Consider the following 16,989-nt stretch of genomic DNA (forward strand, 5'->3'; position numbering starts at 1 on the left):
CTTTGCACCAAAGGAAACAATCAATAGAATGAAAAGGTAACCTATGGGATGGGAGAAAATACTTGCCACTCATATATCTGATAAGGAGTTAATATCCAGAATATATAAGAGACTTATACAACTCAACAATAAATAAATACCCCAGTTAAAAAACAGGCGAAGGATCTGAGTAGACATTTCTCCAAATAAGATATACAAATGGCCAAAACGCACATGAAAAGATGTTCCACATCTCTAATCATTTGGGAAATGTAAGTCAAAAACACAATGAGATATTTCACACCCATCAGGATGGCCACCATCAAAAGAACAGAAACTAACAAGCGCTGGAGAGGATGCGGAGAAGCTGAAACCCTTGCACACTCTAAGTGCAAAGGTAAAATGATATATCCATAGGGAAAACAGTATGCAGGTTCCTCAAAAACTTAAAAACAGAATTACCATATGATTAAGAAATTTTATTTTTGGGTATATGTCTAACATAATTCAAAGCAGGATATCAAAGAGTTATTCGTACACCTGTGTTTGTCACAGCATTATCTACATTACTAAGAGATGGAAGCAACTCAAATGTCCAACAAATGAATTGATAAAGAAAAGATGTTATGCATACTAAGGAATATTACATAGTCTTAAAAGAGAGGAATTTCTGTCATATGCTACAACATGGATGAACCTTGAAGACATGATGCTAAGTGAAATAAGCCAGTCACAAAAGGACAGATACTGTATGATTCCATTTGTAGAAGTATTTCTCAAAAGCACTCAGTCATAGAAACAGAAAGTAGAAAGGTGTTTACCAAGGGGCTGGAAGCAGGGGGAGTTTGTGTTTAATGGGTATAAAGTTTTAGTATTACAAGATGAAAAGATTCTGGAGATTTGTTGTACAACAATGTGAATATACTAGCACTACTGAACTGTACACTAAAAATGGTTAGTTAAGATGAGGGGGGATCAGTGGAGCATGTGATTCTTGATCTCAGGGTTGTGAATTTGAGCCCCACAATGGGTGTAGGATTTTTTTAAAACAATAAAATCTTAGTGGCATCTGGGTGGCTCAGTCGGTTAAGCTGCTGACTCTTGGTTTCAGCTCAGGTCATGGTCTCATGCGTCCTGAGAGGGAGCCCCAGTGTTGTCAGGTTCCGTGGTCAGCAGGGAGTCTCCCTTAAGAATCTCTTCCTCTGCTTCTCCCCAACCACCCCCCAAAATAATAAATCTTTACAAGAAATAAATAAAAACCAAAAAAATGGTTAAGATGGGCCCTCTTGGGGCCTCACTTTCAAGATGACCAAGAAAAGAAGGAATAGGCTCTGGACAACCCCGCAATCTCTCTTCATCAGAATGATGAGAAGTCCCCCCCAGCAAAGAAAAGATAATGAGTCTGTGGCCTCTGCCACAGAATTAATACATATGGATGTATCCCTTATCAGAAATGGAATTCAGAGCAACAATGGTCAAGATGATGAGTAGACTTGAAAAAAGTATTAGAGAAAACGTTGCTGAGAATATAGAATCCCTAAGGGCAGAAATGAGAGCGAATCTGACAGAAATTAAAAATTCTATGAGCCAAATGCAGTCAAAACTAGAGGCTCTGACGGCCAGGGTCACCGAGGCAGAGGAACGCGTTAGCGAATTGGAGGATGGGTTAGTAGAAGAAAAAACGAAAATAGAAGCTGGTCTTAAAAAAATCCACGCCCACGAATGTAGATTACGGGAGATTACTGACTCTATGAAACGATCCAATGTCAGAATCATCGGCATCCCTGAAGGGGTGGAGAAAAACAGAGGTCTAGAAGAGATATTTGAACAAATTGTAGCTGAAAACTTCCCTAATCTAGCAAGGGAAACAAGCATTCGTGTCCAAGAGGCAGAGAGGACCCCATCCAAGCTCAACCAGGACAAACCTACGCCACGGCATGTCATAGTGCAATTCGCAAATATTAGATCCAAGGATACAGTATTGAAAGCGGCCAGGGCAAAGAAATTTCTCACGTACCAAGGCAAAGGTATCAGGATTACGTCAGACCTGTCTACAGAGACCTGGAATGAGAGAAAGGCTTGGGGGGGCATTTTTAAAGCTCTTTCAGAGAAAAACATGCAGCCAAGGATCCTTTATCCAGCAAAGCTGTCATTCAGAATTGATGGAGAAATAAAGACGTTCCAAAATCGCCAATCATTAACCAATTTCGTAACCACGAAACCAGCCCTACAGGAGATATTAAGGGGGGCTCTATAAAGGTAAAAAGGCCCCAAGAGTGATACAGAGCAGCAAGTCACAACCGATACAAAGACTTTAAAGAGAAATGGCATCATTAAAATCATATCTGTCAATAATCTCTATCAATCTAAATGGCTTAAACTCTCCCATAAAACGCCACAGGGTTGCAGATTGGATAAAAAGACATGACCCATCCATTTGCTGTCTACAAGAGACTCATTTTGAACCCAAAGATGCATTCAGACTTAGAGTAAGGGGATGGAGTACCATCTTCCACGCAAATGGACCTCAAAAGAAAGCTGGAGTAGCAATTCTCATATCAGATAGACTGGATTTTAAACTAGAGGCCATAGAGAGAGATACAGAAGGGCACTATATTATTCTTAAAGGAAGTATTCAACAAGTGGATATGACAATTATTAATATATATGCCCCCAACAGGGGAGCAGCAAGATACACAAGCCAACTCTTAACCAAAATAAAGAGACATATAGATAAGAACACAGTAATAGTAGGGGACCTCAACACCCCACTATCAGAAATAGACAGAACACCCTGGCAAAAACTAAGCAAAGAATCAAAGGCTTTGAATGCCATACTCGACGAGTTGGACCTCATAGATATATATAGAACACTACACCCCAGAACCAAAGAATACTCATTCTATTCAAATGCCCATGGAACATTCTCAAGAATAGATCATGCTCTGGGACACAAAACAGGTCTCAGCCAATACCAAAAGATTGAAATTATCCCCTGCATATTCTCAGACCACAACGCTCTGAAATTGGAACTCAACCACAAGGAAAAACCTGGAAGAAACTCAAACACTTGGAGGCTAAGAACCATCCTGCTCAAGAATGACTCGATAAACCAGGAAATCAAAAAACAAATTAAACAATTTATGGAGACCAACGAGAATGAATACACAACGGTCCAAAACCTATGGGATACTGCAAAGGCAGTCCTAAGGGGGAAATACATAGCCATCCAAGCCTCACTCAAAAGAATAGAAAAATCTAAAATGCAGTTTCTATATTCTCACCTCAAGAAACTGGAACAGCAACAGAGGGACAGGCCTAACCCACTGACAAGGAAGGAGTTGACCAAGATTAGAGCAGAAATCAATGAATTAGAGACCAGAACCACAGTAGAGCAGATCAACAGGACTAGAAGCTGGTTCTTTGAGAGAATCCATAAAATTGATAGACCACTGGCAAAACTTGTCCAAAAACAAAGAGAAAGGACTGAGATTATTAAAATTATGACTGAAAAGGGAGAGGTCACGACCAGCACCATTGAAATTGCAAGGATTATTAGAAACTTTTATCAACAGCTATATGCCAAAAAACTAAACAATCTGGAAGAGATGGAGGCCTTCCTGGAAACCTATAAACTACCAAGACTGAAACAGGAAGAAATAGATTTCTTAAATAGGCCAATTAACTATGAAGAAATTGAGTCAGTGATAAACAACCTTCCAAATAATAAAACTCCAGGCCCAGACGGTTTTCCTGGGGAATTCTACCAAACATTCAAAGAAGAAATAATACCTATTCTCCTAAAGCTATTTCAAAAAATAGAAACAGAAGGAAAGCTACCAAACTCATTCTATGAGGCTAATATTACCTTGATCCCCAAACCAGGCAAAGACCCCCTCAAAAAGGAGAATTACAGACCGATTTCTCTAATGAATATGGATGCCAAAATCCTCAACAAGATCCTTGCTAATAGAATCCAACAGTACATTAAAAGGATTATCCATCATGACCAAGTGGGATTCATACCTGGGATGCAAGCATGGTTCAACACTCGCAAATCAATCAATGTGATACATCATATCAACAAGAAAAGACTCAAGAACCATATGATCCTCTCAATTGATGCAGAAAAAGCATTTGACAAAATACAGCATCCTTTCCTGATTAAAACCCTTCAGAGTGTAGGAATAGAGGGTACATTTCTCAATCTCATAAAAGCCATCTATGAAAAGCCTACTGCAAGCATTATTCTCAATGGGGAAAAGCTGGAAGCCTTTCCCTTAAGATCAGGAACACGACAAGGATGCCCACTCTCGCCACTATTATTCAACATAGTACTAGAAGTCCTTGCAACAGCAATCAGAAGACAAAAAGGGATCAAAGGTATCCAAATCGGCAAAGAAGAAGTCAAACTGTCTCTCTTTGCAGATGACATGATACTCTATATGGAAAACCCAAAGGAATCCACTCCCAAACTATTAGAAGTTATAGAACAATTCAGTAAGGTGGCAGGATACAAAATCAATGCCCAGAAATCAGTTGCATTTCTATACACGAATAACGAGACTGAAGAAAGAGAAATTAGGGAATCCATCCCATTTACAATAACACCAAAAACCATGCGTTACCTTGGAATTAACTTAACCAGAGACGTAAAGGACCTATATGCTAGAAACTATAGATCACTTTTGAAAGATATTGAGGAAGACATAAAAAGATGGAAAAATATTCCATGCTCATGGATTGGAAGAATTAACATAGTTAAAATGTCCATACTACCCAGAGCAATCTACACTTTCAATGCTATCCCGATCAAAATACCGAGGACATTTTTCAAAGAACTGGAACAAATAGTCCTTAAATTTGTATGGAACCAGAAAAGGCCCCGAATCTCCAAGGAACTGTTGAAAAGGAAAAACAAAGCTGGGGGCATCACAATGCCGGATTTCGAGCTGTACTACAAAGCTGTGATCACAAAGACAGCATGGTACTGGCACAAAAACAGACACATCGACCAATGGAACAGAATAGAGAACCCAGAAATGGACCCTCGGCTCTTTGGGCAACTAATCTTTGATAAAGCAGGAAAAAACATCCGGTGGAAAAAAGACAGTCTCTTCAATAAATGGTGCTGGGAAAATTGGACAGCTACATGCAAAAGAATGAAACTTGACCACTCTCTCACACCATACACAAAAATAAACTCCAAATGGATGAAAGACCTCAATGTGAGACAGGAATCCATCAAAATTCTAGAGGAGAACATAGGCAACAACTTCTATGACATCGGCCAGAGCAACCTTTTTCACGACACATCTCCAAAGGCAAGAGAAATAAAAGATAAAATGAACTTATGGGACTTTATCAGGATAAAGAGCTTCTGCACAGCCAAGGAAACAGTCAAAAAAACTAAGAGACAGCCCACGGAATGGGAGAATATATTTGCAAAGGACACCACAGATAAAGGACTGGTATCCAAGATCTACAAAGAACTTCTCAAACTCAATACACGAGAAACAAATAAACAAATCATAAAATGGGCAGAAGATATGAACAGACACTTTTCCAATGAAGACATACAAATGGCTAACAGACACATGAAAAAATGTTCAAAATCATTAGCCATCAGGGAAATTCAAATCAAAACCACACTGAGATACCACCTTACGCCAGTTAGAATGGCAAAGATAGACAAGGCAAGAAACAACAATTGTTGGAGAGGATGTGGAGAAAGGGGATCCCTCCTACATTGTTGGTGGGAATGCAAGTTGGTACAGCCACTCTGGAAAACAGTGTGGAGGTCCCTTAAAAAGTTAAAAATTGAACTACCCTATGACCCAGCCATTGCACTACTGGGTGTTTACCCCAAAGATACAGACGTAGTAAAGAGAAGGGCCATATGCACCCCAATGTTCATAGCTGCATTGTCCACAATAGCCAAATCATGGAAGGAGCCGAGATGCCCTTCAACAGATGACTGGATTAAGAAGCTGTGGTCCATATATACAATGGAATATTACTCAGCTATCAGAAAGAACGAATTCTCAACATTTGCTGCAACATGGACGGCACTGGAGGAGATAATGCTAAGTGAAATAAGTCAAGCAGAGAAAGACAATTATCATATGATTTCTCTCATCTATGGAACATAAGAACTAGGATGATCGGTAGGGGAAGAAAGGGATAAAGAAAAGGGGGGTAATCAGAAGGGGGAATGAAACATGAGAGACTATGGACTATGAGAAACAAACTGAAGACTTCAGAGGGGAGGGGGTGGGGGAATGGGATAGACTGGTGATGGGTAGTAAGGAGGGCACGTATTGCATGGTGCACTGGGTGTTATACGCAACTAATGAAGCATCGAACTTTACATCGGAATCCGGGGATGTACTGTATGGTGATTAACATAATATAATAAAAAAATCATTAAAAATAAAAAAAATAAATAAATATGCAATTAGAAGTCAAGGGACAGGGATTTCACAGGCACGCCTACCTCTCGTTTCTGTCTGACATTGAGTAAGTCAATTAAGCATCTCTTTGTGCCACTTTCTTTTCCTAAAATGGTTATAATAAGACTTTGCCCTTTCCTCCCTCTGAGAAGTGGATGAAGATTTATGTCCAATTTCAGAACAGTCTCACCTTGAGGCAGTCTAAGGTGGGAGGTGCTTCCGTTTCAGACTGCCCTGCCTTGACAAAGACTCACGTCCAAGCCTCTTTCTTAGAAATGCTATCACATTTGGCTCACATATTTCCTTGATGATATCTTACAGTTATTAAACATTTATCTTGATTTTTATCTAAAATGGTACATGTAAAAATAAAATTTTCTGATGCAAAAAAAAAAAGAAAGAAAGAAAAGAAGGAATAATGGTTGTGCCACAAAGGGCCGCAGCCATGTGCAGGCTACTCACAGCATCAACTGTGCAGTTGCCTGCCGAAGGTCAAGGCCATTGAGAAGTTTGTTACTGTGGCCAGAGTAGAGGCCACCGCCATCAGGGCCATTTCCAAAGCGAAGGTCTTCTAGGCCTATGTGAGACTGCTGTCTGTGAGACAACATTACTGGGCGAGCTGCGCCATTCACAGCAAGGAAGCCCAGAATCGCTCTCCTGAAACACGGAAGAACCCAAAACTCCCACCCCTACCCCAGTTTAGACCCGCGGGTGCTACCCCACCACCCCCACCAAAGCCCATGTAAGCAGCTAAGTCCTTAAGCACTGAAGAAAAACTGTTCTCTAGAAAAAAAAATAAAATGGAGATTATACTTTAAAAAAATCGTTACGATGGTCAATTTAATGTTATATGCTTCTTGTCCACAATAACAAAATGAAATAAAAAAATAAATAATACTTTGAGACTGAGATAAAATATTTATAAAACACATTATGTGATAAAAGACTGTTATCCAAAATATTAAAAAAAAATCTTTTAAAACTCAACGATAAGAAAATGAGCACTCTGATTAAACAATGGGTACAGACCTGAATAGACAACCTTATGAAAGAAGATATTCAGATGTCAAGGACGCATATGAAGAGATGCTGAACACCATATGTCAACAGGGGAATGCAAATTAAAACAAAAACAAGATACCACTACACGCCTATTAGAATTGCCAAAATTCAAAACACTTGACAACAAATGTTGGCCAGGATGTGGAGAAACAGAAACTCTCATTCAGTGCTGATGGGAATGCAAAATGAACAGTGTCTTTGGAGATAGCTTGGCAGTTTCTCACAAAATTAAACATGCTTTTACAATCCAATCCAATAAGCACACTCCTTGATATTTACCCAAATAAATTAAAATCTTATGTCCATGCAAAAAATTGCAAAGAAATGTTTATAGCAGCCTTGTTCATAATTGCTACAACTTGGAAGCAACGAAGATGTCCCTCAGAAGGTGAATGGATATATAAACTGGTCCATCTAGACAATGGAGTATTATTCAGTGCTAACAAGAAATGAGCCATTGAGACATGAAAAGACATGGCATAAACTTAAATGCATATTGTTAAGTTAAAGAAGCCAATCTGAAAAGGCTACAGACTGTATATGATTCTAACAGTATAATATTATGGAAAAGCAAAACTATGGAGAGAGTAAAAGGATTAGTGGTGACCTGGGGTTGGCGGGATGAAGGGATGACGAGGCAAAGCTCACACAAAGGATGTTTAGGGCAGTGAAGTGATTCTATAGGATACTAATAATAATGGTGGATACTTCTCATTAGACATTTGTCTAAGGCCACTGAATTTGGAACAAGAGTGAACCCTACTGAAAACTATGGACTTTGGGTGATGATGATTGTGCCAATGTAGGTTCATGGATTGCAACAAAAATACCACTATGGAATGCTGATAGGGAAGTTGTACACATGTGGGGAAAGGGGGTATATGTGAAATCTGTACTTTCCTCCATTTTGCTGTGAACCCAAAACTGCTCTAAAAAAAGTAAAGTTTATTATTAATTAAAATACAATCTGTTGGGAACAAAAAAGATTATTTGATATGCACAGGTCTAAAATCTTACTGACTGGGATCTTATTAGGTAATAATCAACGATTAACTTGGATCTTGGCTGATAGTAAAAAATAATACTATCTTGGAATTCTCATACATTGCTGGTAGAATGCAAAATGGCACAACTGCTGTGGAAAACAACTTGGTGGTTTGTGAAAAAGTTGAACACAGAACTACCATATCATGTAGCACTTCTACTCCTAGTATATATCCCAAAGAACTGAAAACAAGTGTTCAAACAAAAACTTGTCCATGAATGTTCATACCAGCAATGTTCATAATAGCCAACAGGTGGAAAAACCCCCCAAATGTCCATCAACTGATGAATGGATAAAGAAAAAATGGTAGAGCCATATGATGGAATATTTAGCCATAAAAAGCAAGAATTACTAACATACGCTACAATAATAACAGACCCTGAGAACACTGAGAGAAGGCAAACATAAAAGGCCACATAGTGTCTGATTCCATTTACATGAAATAATCTAGAATAGGTAAATCCATAGAGACAGAAAGAAGATTAGTGGTTGCCAGGGCCTGGGTGAGGAGGAATGTGGCATGACTACTTAATGCCTACAGGGTTACCTTCTAGGGTGATGAAAATGTTCTGGAACTAGATAGTGTTGGCATTTGTATAACAATGTGAATGTACTAAATGTCACTAAATTGTATGTTTTAAAATGCTGTGTTTTTACCACAATAAAAAAAAAAGAACTACAAAAATACCTTGATTTTTTCACTCTCTTTTCTCACTCGCTTTGCATTTTCAATTATGTAAACAGTGCTCTTGTTGACTTCATTGTCAGCTCTGTGTCTTAGCCAATCCTCATATCCCTAGAATAAAAATAACTACAGTTAAGCTCACATAATACAGTGAAGTTGTTAATAAATTTCTATAACCCCCTCTATGAGTCACCAGCAGATATTTATACTTATAGTATTAATCTCAACTCACAGTGCTAAAGAGACAACATTGTTCATTTTTACAGCAAGAACTAAGATATGTTTTCAAAATACCCCTTAGGTAAATAGCTTTACTGGTTTCTCCATTCTGCAGATAAGTATCAATGAAAATATAGGCATCAGAACCTTTATATTCTTCAACTGTGAAAGGCTATGATTTATTCTTCTAATTCTACTCTTATTCAAGTTAATGTTAATTTCTGTACTTTTTAATTTGACAATTTTTTTCTGGATTTTCTTATAGCTCACTTAAATATATTCTTATTTATATTTATTATATCTTATTTATATTTATACTTAAATATATTCTTCTGTAGTAGACTCTTGGGAGTGATCATCACCGAGGAAATGTAATTCCTCCCCAGTGATAGAGAACAGAAAAGGCAAGTTAGGATTATTTTGGCACAGAATCCATGATAAGGAGGTCAACAGATAAGGTTTTGGAGGTCAACAGTTAAACTTCTCCACTGACTTGGTGGTAAAGGAAGCCATAAATTGGTGTTCATTTTTTAGAGTTAAAAGTAATCAGGGAAAGGTCTAATGGCTCATTTTAGTTTGGGTTTTTTGTATGAAGTAAATTTAAGCCAAAAGAACTAAGGAAGGAGGATGTTCATTTGTTTGAGCATGACCTCTTCTCCTTTTTACATCACATTTCTTTTTTTCTTTAGAATAATGTCTGTACCTTTTCAAATGTAACTGTTTGAAAAAAAATCTCTTGATCGCCTTCCGCTTTTTTTCTCCAGGGCTATATTCATTCTTGTCCTGTTCCTCTTTATGACAATGCTAGGCTATCACTTCCTATGGCACTTTCTGTGATGTCAGTGAGGAAAGAAAGGCCTAACATGAACTAGTATAGGGAGTAAAATGAATCAGTAAGAGCTTTTGTAAACCATACAGGCTATTCTTGGAACCAGAAATTCTATGATGTTAAAGAAAATAATCCTAACAGCCTAAGAGAAAGAACATTCCAAAAGTCTTTATTTAGCAACCAAACAATTGATAAAATATTCTTGCAGTTTCTGGTAGGCAAGATAGAAGACCAGATAACCCCAAGAGGAAAGGTAACCTCGTTCAAAATACCATGAAACAGACCATCACTTTCGAAGTTCTTGAGGGTAGTTTTTAAAGCTCTTTGGTAAGTACTGTCTAAAAGTATGTTTGCAATTAGTCAGGTCCTATGGGCTGTCCAGTACATGATAAACATTGCTAACCCATCCTTTACCTCCAGTTTCCCATTTCCACTTTCAATTTCATGTGGAATTTTTCAAAGGTACTATCATATAAACTGGTCAAAAGACTCCAAAGATGTCAGCGTCAGACACCATGGCAATTGTCAGCTTTGATGAAAAACAAGAATAAAAGTCTCCTCTGGCAACCACCCACTTCAGCAGCATCAGGGAAGACAACAAATATCGAGTACTCGTGCTCTTGAGTTCTCTGCTTTAGGCAACAACAACAACAATTCACTAGAATGGGAATTTTTCACAAAGATATACCACACTGAAAAAAATTCATACACATTAAAAATTCACCTCTCATTTCCTGACTGAGCTACCTTCTGCCTTCTTTCTTTTAGGGTTACAACCCCACAACACAAATACTGAGGAAAAAAGGGGCAAAAGAAATTAAAGATGTACCTTACAGTCATTTTAATATGTTTTCAATAGGAAATCAAATATAAACTAAATCCATCAAGGATGCTGCCCACTCTATATGAATATGAAAAAGGACCTTTGGCAATGATACTCAAACCAGATGGGACTGAAATGCAGGTATAATTGGAAATAAGAAATTTACCTGCTTGATGGCTGTAACAGTTATAACAAAGAAAAGCGGAAGTCCACTGGTAACCGGGCTAGTCGGTGTGTCTACTGTGACCTAGGTAAAGAAATGAAATTGAATATAAAAGGAAAATAAGCCATTCACGTATATGAAGGACTCACATGCTGCCACCATTTCAGGCAGAAATACAGACAAAACATATCCTGGTAGCAGGGTCAGTGTTAACTTTCATTAAAACAACAGCAATCCACAGAGCAGTTAGTGTAAGGAACCAGTTCTAATTCAGGCTTAGTTTTCATTCCAGTTTGGATTCACGCCTTCAATGAAATAGAACCAATCATTTACCATCTCTTTGTTGAGCACCATTCTTTTAGCCCCTGTACTATCAGAGGCCAGGCTCTAGAGATATTGCTTAGGTAAGATAGAGAATAGTCCCTGCCCTTGTAAAGCTAACAGCTTACAGGAAAACTAGACAGTCGAACAAATGAAACGCTGAAATCTAAAGAGTAAAGCAGAGTTAACTAGATGAAGGATGGGCTTTCAGGCAAGCACACAGGACAGCACATACAACAAAGTCTCTATGGTAGGAGGGCAGTGGGTGGGGGGGCGCACACGTAAAGAAAGAAAGGAAGCCAGAGGCAGGACAGAGTGTGGTGTAAGATGGGGCTGGAGAGGGGGAAAGCCCAAGCAGGGCCCTCTAGGCTAGAGTTCACTGTTTATCCCACAGTGGGAAAGAGCTGAAGCTTTTAGGCAAGGAGAGGTCCCATGAATAGAACTGCATTTTGAGAAGATCACCCTCCCTGATTTGTGGAAAACAGAACGTAAGTGTGAAGGTGGGGAGTTCACGTACGAGGCTACTGCCATAATGCACGTACAAGATGATGGCTTGGACAAGGGAGGGCAGCAACAGACATGGAAAGAACTTCCACGGATAGTTAGGGGTTAAAATGGTAGGAATGGCAAGGAATTTCTTGTCAGGTGTGATTAAAGATGACTTCTAAGTGTCCGGTGAACACGGCTGGGTAGATGCTGTCGTCGTTCACCGAAACAACAAATACCGAGAGAGGACTAGACCTGAGGGACAGAGGACCAGGAGTTCAATCTGCCCCTACTACTCACTTTCATCTCTATCCCCACCCAGGCCGGGCTCTACCACACCCCCCGAGTTAGGGACACAGGCTTTTACGTGGCTGTGGGCCTTCATGCACAGCGTGAGATACCCATCTGGCATTCTTCACCAGGTCAACTTGCTCTAATCTTTCAAGGCTTAGTTCAGATATCATCTACTCTTTAAAGCCTTCTTAAGCTCCTCTTGGTTAGAAAGACATATTAACTTCCACTGTATCTCCACAGCATGATGCTCATGCTACTTTTATGACTTGTACCGCATTAAATTAAATGGACACATGACTGTAGGGGCGCCTGGGTGGCACAGCGGTTAAGCGTCTGCCTTCGGCTCAGGGCGTGATCCCGGCGTTATGGGATCGAGCCCCACATCAGGCTCCTCCACTATGAGCCTACTTCTTCCTCTCCCACTCCCCCTGCTTGTGTTCCCTCTCTCATTGGCTGTCTCTATCTCTGTCAAATAAATAAATAAAATCTTTAAAAAAAAAAAAGGATACATGACTGTAACATACATTCCTTAAGGACAGAAAAGCCGTATCTTGATCTTCATTGTATCTGCTAGAATCTTTATTATCTGGAATACTGCAAGGCACACAGTAGGTGCTTGGTATACATTCACTGAACCGAACTGAACGGTGTTGCATGGGACAAAGAACGACTCTTCTGAGCATAATCTTGTATGCAGTTTGTTTTGTTTTGTAAGGTATCTTACCATGGATCTAGAGGAGCTCCTTTTCAAATACCCCATCATTTAAGACTGAAATTAGCTCTTTCCCATATCACAACCCAGATTGGTTTTAAGTAGCAGGGCTAAATTAAATTACAGTACCATTTACTCAAAGCCTCAAAGTGGATAAACAGAAGCACTTAACATTAACAAAGCATTGGAGCAATTTCATTGGGATGTTTCTGCTTCATTTACAAAATGAAACTAGGGAAAAAAATACCTTTACTGTAATAAAATTTTCTGGGGGTAATTTTGGTGAGGGACAACTTATAATGACTCATAGACTTAAAGATGGAAGAGGCAATTTAAGATGTCTAAGATTTAAAACACAAAACATTAGTAGGAACAGAGAGAAGATCAAGTCCACCAGGCTTTCACACTTAAATGAATGAGGGAGAGCAAAACAGGTATCAGGAAAAAAAGTGATAAATTTTCAATTAAGCTGAATCTGGTGTTTAATGAAGTAAAACTATTAATCTGAACTATTTTCAATTTTAATACATGCTATTGTATTTAATGGTACACAATATATGTCCTTCTAGGATGAACAAAGATATGAAATCTATGAAAATTTTTAAACAAAGTAACAAATTCTCAACAGGTTTCCTAGTAAAAATGTTACTTTGGAAATTTATAAAATCATATAAATCTTAAACTATAATATTAGTACTTTAAAAAGTTTTATTAAAACAAGCCCTAAAACATCTTTTTAGACACAGGGCATTTTAAAGTTAGAAATGGATTGAAAATCTGTTTGGAGTAATTACGTTTCTAAAAGGGGAGTGGTTGTTTATGGAGCTCTTACCTGCACAAGGAAAATGATGAGAAAATAAAAATTTGCAATTCTTCTAAACTGTTCAAACAGATTCTTTGGGAGGAAATTCCAAAGTGTATACTGTACGGGAGAAAGAAAAAAAGAGTATCACTAGAAAGGAAACTTGAAAAATTCTAATAACAACTCATATGGGCCAGATAATCACATACTTTGAAAACATGTTAAAACCCAGACTTCACACATACAAATAAGCATATACTTAGAGGTATACTGTATAAGAAACAGTTTTCATATGGAGTATCACAATTGGGCCATTTAGTCCCCAGTCTTTGCTTTCCCTGACCTGATCTAAATTAGGTTCCTTGTTAGGTGTTCTCAGGTCATCCTATACTTCCTTGATAATACTCATTACAGTGAATAACTACAGATGTGTGCATTTTTTATTAAAGTTGCTTGCTCACTCAATAGGCAGTAAGTTCCATAAGGACAGGCTGTTCATTTGTCTTTTCATTACTTTTCTCCCAACACCTAGCAGACACAAAGTAGACACTCCATAAATTAGCTGGATGAATGAATGAACAAATTAATCCCTCTGGCTCATCTAACCACTGGAGTCTGGATCATCATCATCGATATAACTCTGTCCCTATCAGTAACCCTCCCCCCCCACCTCCAGGACAGCTGAGGTATACACATAACCCTAGGTCATAGAGGCTTTCACTTTAATCAACAACATGCCATATTGGGCTTTGGTAACTGGTAATAGGTTAAAGGTTTGATGCTAAATAGTACATGGGCAGGAGAAGAAAACTCCTGGGCCAACTGTTGAATCACATTAAGACTTTCTCACTAATATCTTAAGCTCAAGGATGAGGTCATTTAAAAATCACCATAAGGGGCGCCTGGGTGGCACAGCGGTTAAGCGTCTGCCTTCGGCTCAGGGCGTGATCCTGGCGTTATGGGATCGAGCCCCACATCAGGCTCCTCCACTATGAGCCTGCTTCTTCCTCTCCCACTTCCCCCTGCTTGTGTTCCCTCTTTCGCTGGCTGTCTCTATCTCTGTCAAATAAATAAATAAAATCTTAAAAAAAAAAAAGAAGTTGCATTTTCTAGATAATAAAGACCAGAAACCAGAAAGAAAGAAGTGTTTCTTAACCTAAAAGATCTAAATTTATACTCAGATGATCTCCACCACAAATATGGTGAGAAAATATCCATTGAATTAGGTAAGATGACTGAAATGCCAAAGTTGCAGAGCACGACACAATATACGTGAATTTACTAACCTCTCTTTAAAAGGCTTATGGGCTCAAGATTCAGGGAATCCCAAGAAAATGAAGATAAATGGAGGCAAACATATTCAGTAAAGGAGCTGCATTACAACCAACAGCCAACCTAGAAGGTTCTTCCCCCGGATTCATAGAAGCGCTTCAAGGAAGCTCATTCAAAATGAAGTACAAAATTATAGTGAGATATCACCTCACACCTGTCACAATGGCTAAAACAGAAAACATAAGGAACTACAGGTATTGGTGAGGATGTGGAGAAAAAAAGGAACCATTCCTCTTGCACTGTTGGTGGGAATGCAAACTGGTACAGCCACTGTGGAAAACAGTATGGAGGTTCCTCAAAAAGATAAAAAACAGAACTACCCTATGATCCAGTCCTTGCACTATTGGGTATTTACACACAAAATACAAAACACTAACACAAATGCACCCCTATGTTTATAGCAGCATTATTTACAATAGCCAAACTACAGAAGCAGCCCAAGTGTCCATCGATAGATGAGTGGATAAAGAAGAGGTGGTAATATATACACGATGGAATACTACTCAGCCATAAAAAGGATGAAATCTTGCCACTTGTAACAACATGGATGGAACTAGAGAGTATAATGCTAAGTGAAATAAGTCAGAGAAAGACAAATACCATGATTTCATATGTATGTGGACTTTAAGAAACAAAACAAAGGTAAAAAAAAAAAAAGAAAGAGAGAGAAAGACAAACCAAGAAACAGACTGTTAACTCTAGAGAACAAACTGATGGTTACCAGGGGGGAGGGGGGCAAGGGATGGAGATTAAGGAGCACACTTGTCGTGATGAGCACCGGGTGATGTATGGGAGCGTTGAATCACTACACCACGTGCCCGAAACTAACATAGCACTGCATGCTAACTAAACTGGAATTTAAGGCCTTAATAAACAACAATGAAAAATGAAATACAGAATTGTGTGGATATGCACCATTTGGGGGAAGAGAATCCACACTTTTTATCAGGTTCCCAAGGCAGCTTGTAACCAAAAACAAAAGGGATCAAAACCACTGATCCAGTCACTTTGAAGCTGATATAGTCCAGGATCAGCACTGAACTGTCCCAATTACTTACGATCAATTTTCTAAAACAATAAGTTAAACTCCCACAACAGGCTAACAGCTGAGCTTCTGGCTTGTTGACCTTCTGTTCCCTAACTAAGGGGTTTTTAATTAAACAAACAAACATCAGGGACTGTTAGAGTCCTCTGTGGGGTGTTGACACATCAAAAGGGAACATTTTGTTGTTATTTCTAGGCCCCCACTGTTTGTTTACCACTGTTTTAACTTATTAAATGAACTGCTTCCTTGGGGAACTCTGACTATTACCATTATAGGAAACTATTGCTGTATGCTCTCTTCTTTCCTGCATCAGGTCATGAGCTATTAAGATGTCAGGGAACATATCGTAAGCCTCCTTAACCACAGCTGCCTAGAACAATGTTTGGTACGTAGAAGGCACAAGAAATCTTGATCTTAAGTGTTGGCCATTTACTCCACTGCTCCACACCAATGTGAAGTAGAACTTTCTCTTTTTTTAAGTACCACTCTTTCTCCCGTGAATTCGGAAGAGTAAAGGGAGTCACCACGACACTAGGATTTAGTAACTTCAGCTAAAAAGGCACCATCCAGGGAGTGTGAAAAGATTCAAAGAGATGTCCAATAAATTCTACTGACAATCTGAGTTTTAAAATGAGGTAGAATGCTAGTGTAATTTTAGACTTGAAGCTTTAATTCAAGACAGTCTTTCACATAGGAGTTCTAAATTTAACCTTGGGCATACCTTCGAAGTGTTAGGTGGA

The 16,989-nt window shown here is 38.8% G+C and overlaps 1 protein-coding gene and 1 pseudogene across 12 annotated transcripts in view; one reads left to right on the top strand and one right to left on the bottom strand.

Moving 5' to 3' along the window:
* The window catches only part of ATP11C (ATPase phospholipid transporting 11C), a 182,979-nt gene that overhangs the window by 80,629 nt on the left and 85,361 nt on the right, over positions 1–16,989 (bottom strand). For all 12 annotated transcript variants that reach the window (XR_004622506.1, XR_004622507.1, XM_019800852.2 and 9 more), the window contains exons 3-5: positions 13,903–13,992; positions 11,261–11,341; positions 9,227–9,334 (exon numbers count right to left, since the gene is read on the bottom strand). Coding sequence is in view for 10 of the 12 variants with exons in the window: in XM_019800852.2 (XP_019656411.1) it covers positions 9,227–9,334; positions 11,261–11,341; positions 13,903–13,992 (279 nt within the window). In the remaining 2 variants the exon portion in view is untranslated. The remainder of the gene's footprint in view (positions 1–9,226; positions 9,335–11,260; positions 11,342–13,902; positions 13,993–16,989) is intronic.
* LOC109489804 lies at positions 292–7,177 on the top strand (annotated as a pseudogene).

Source organism: Ailuropoda melanoleuca, chromosome X, assembly GCF_002007445.2.
Source record: "Ailuropoda melanoleuca isolate Jingjing chromosome X, ASM200744v2, whole genome shotgun sequence".
Classification (NCBI taxonomy): domain Eukaryota; kingdom Metazoa; phylum Chordata; class Mammalia; order Carnivora; family Ursidae; genus Ailuropoda; species Ailuropoda melanoleuca.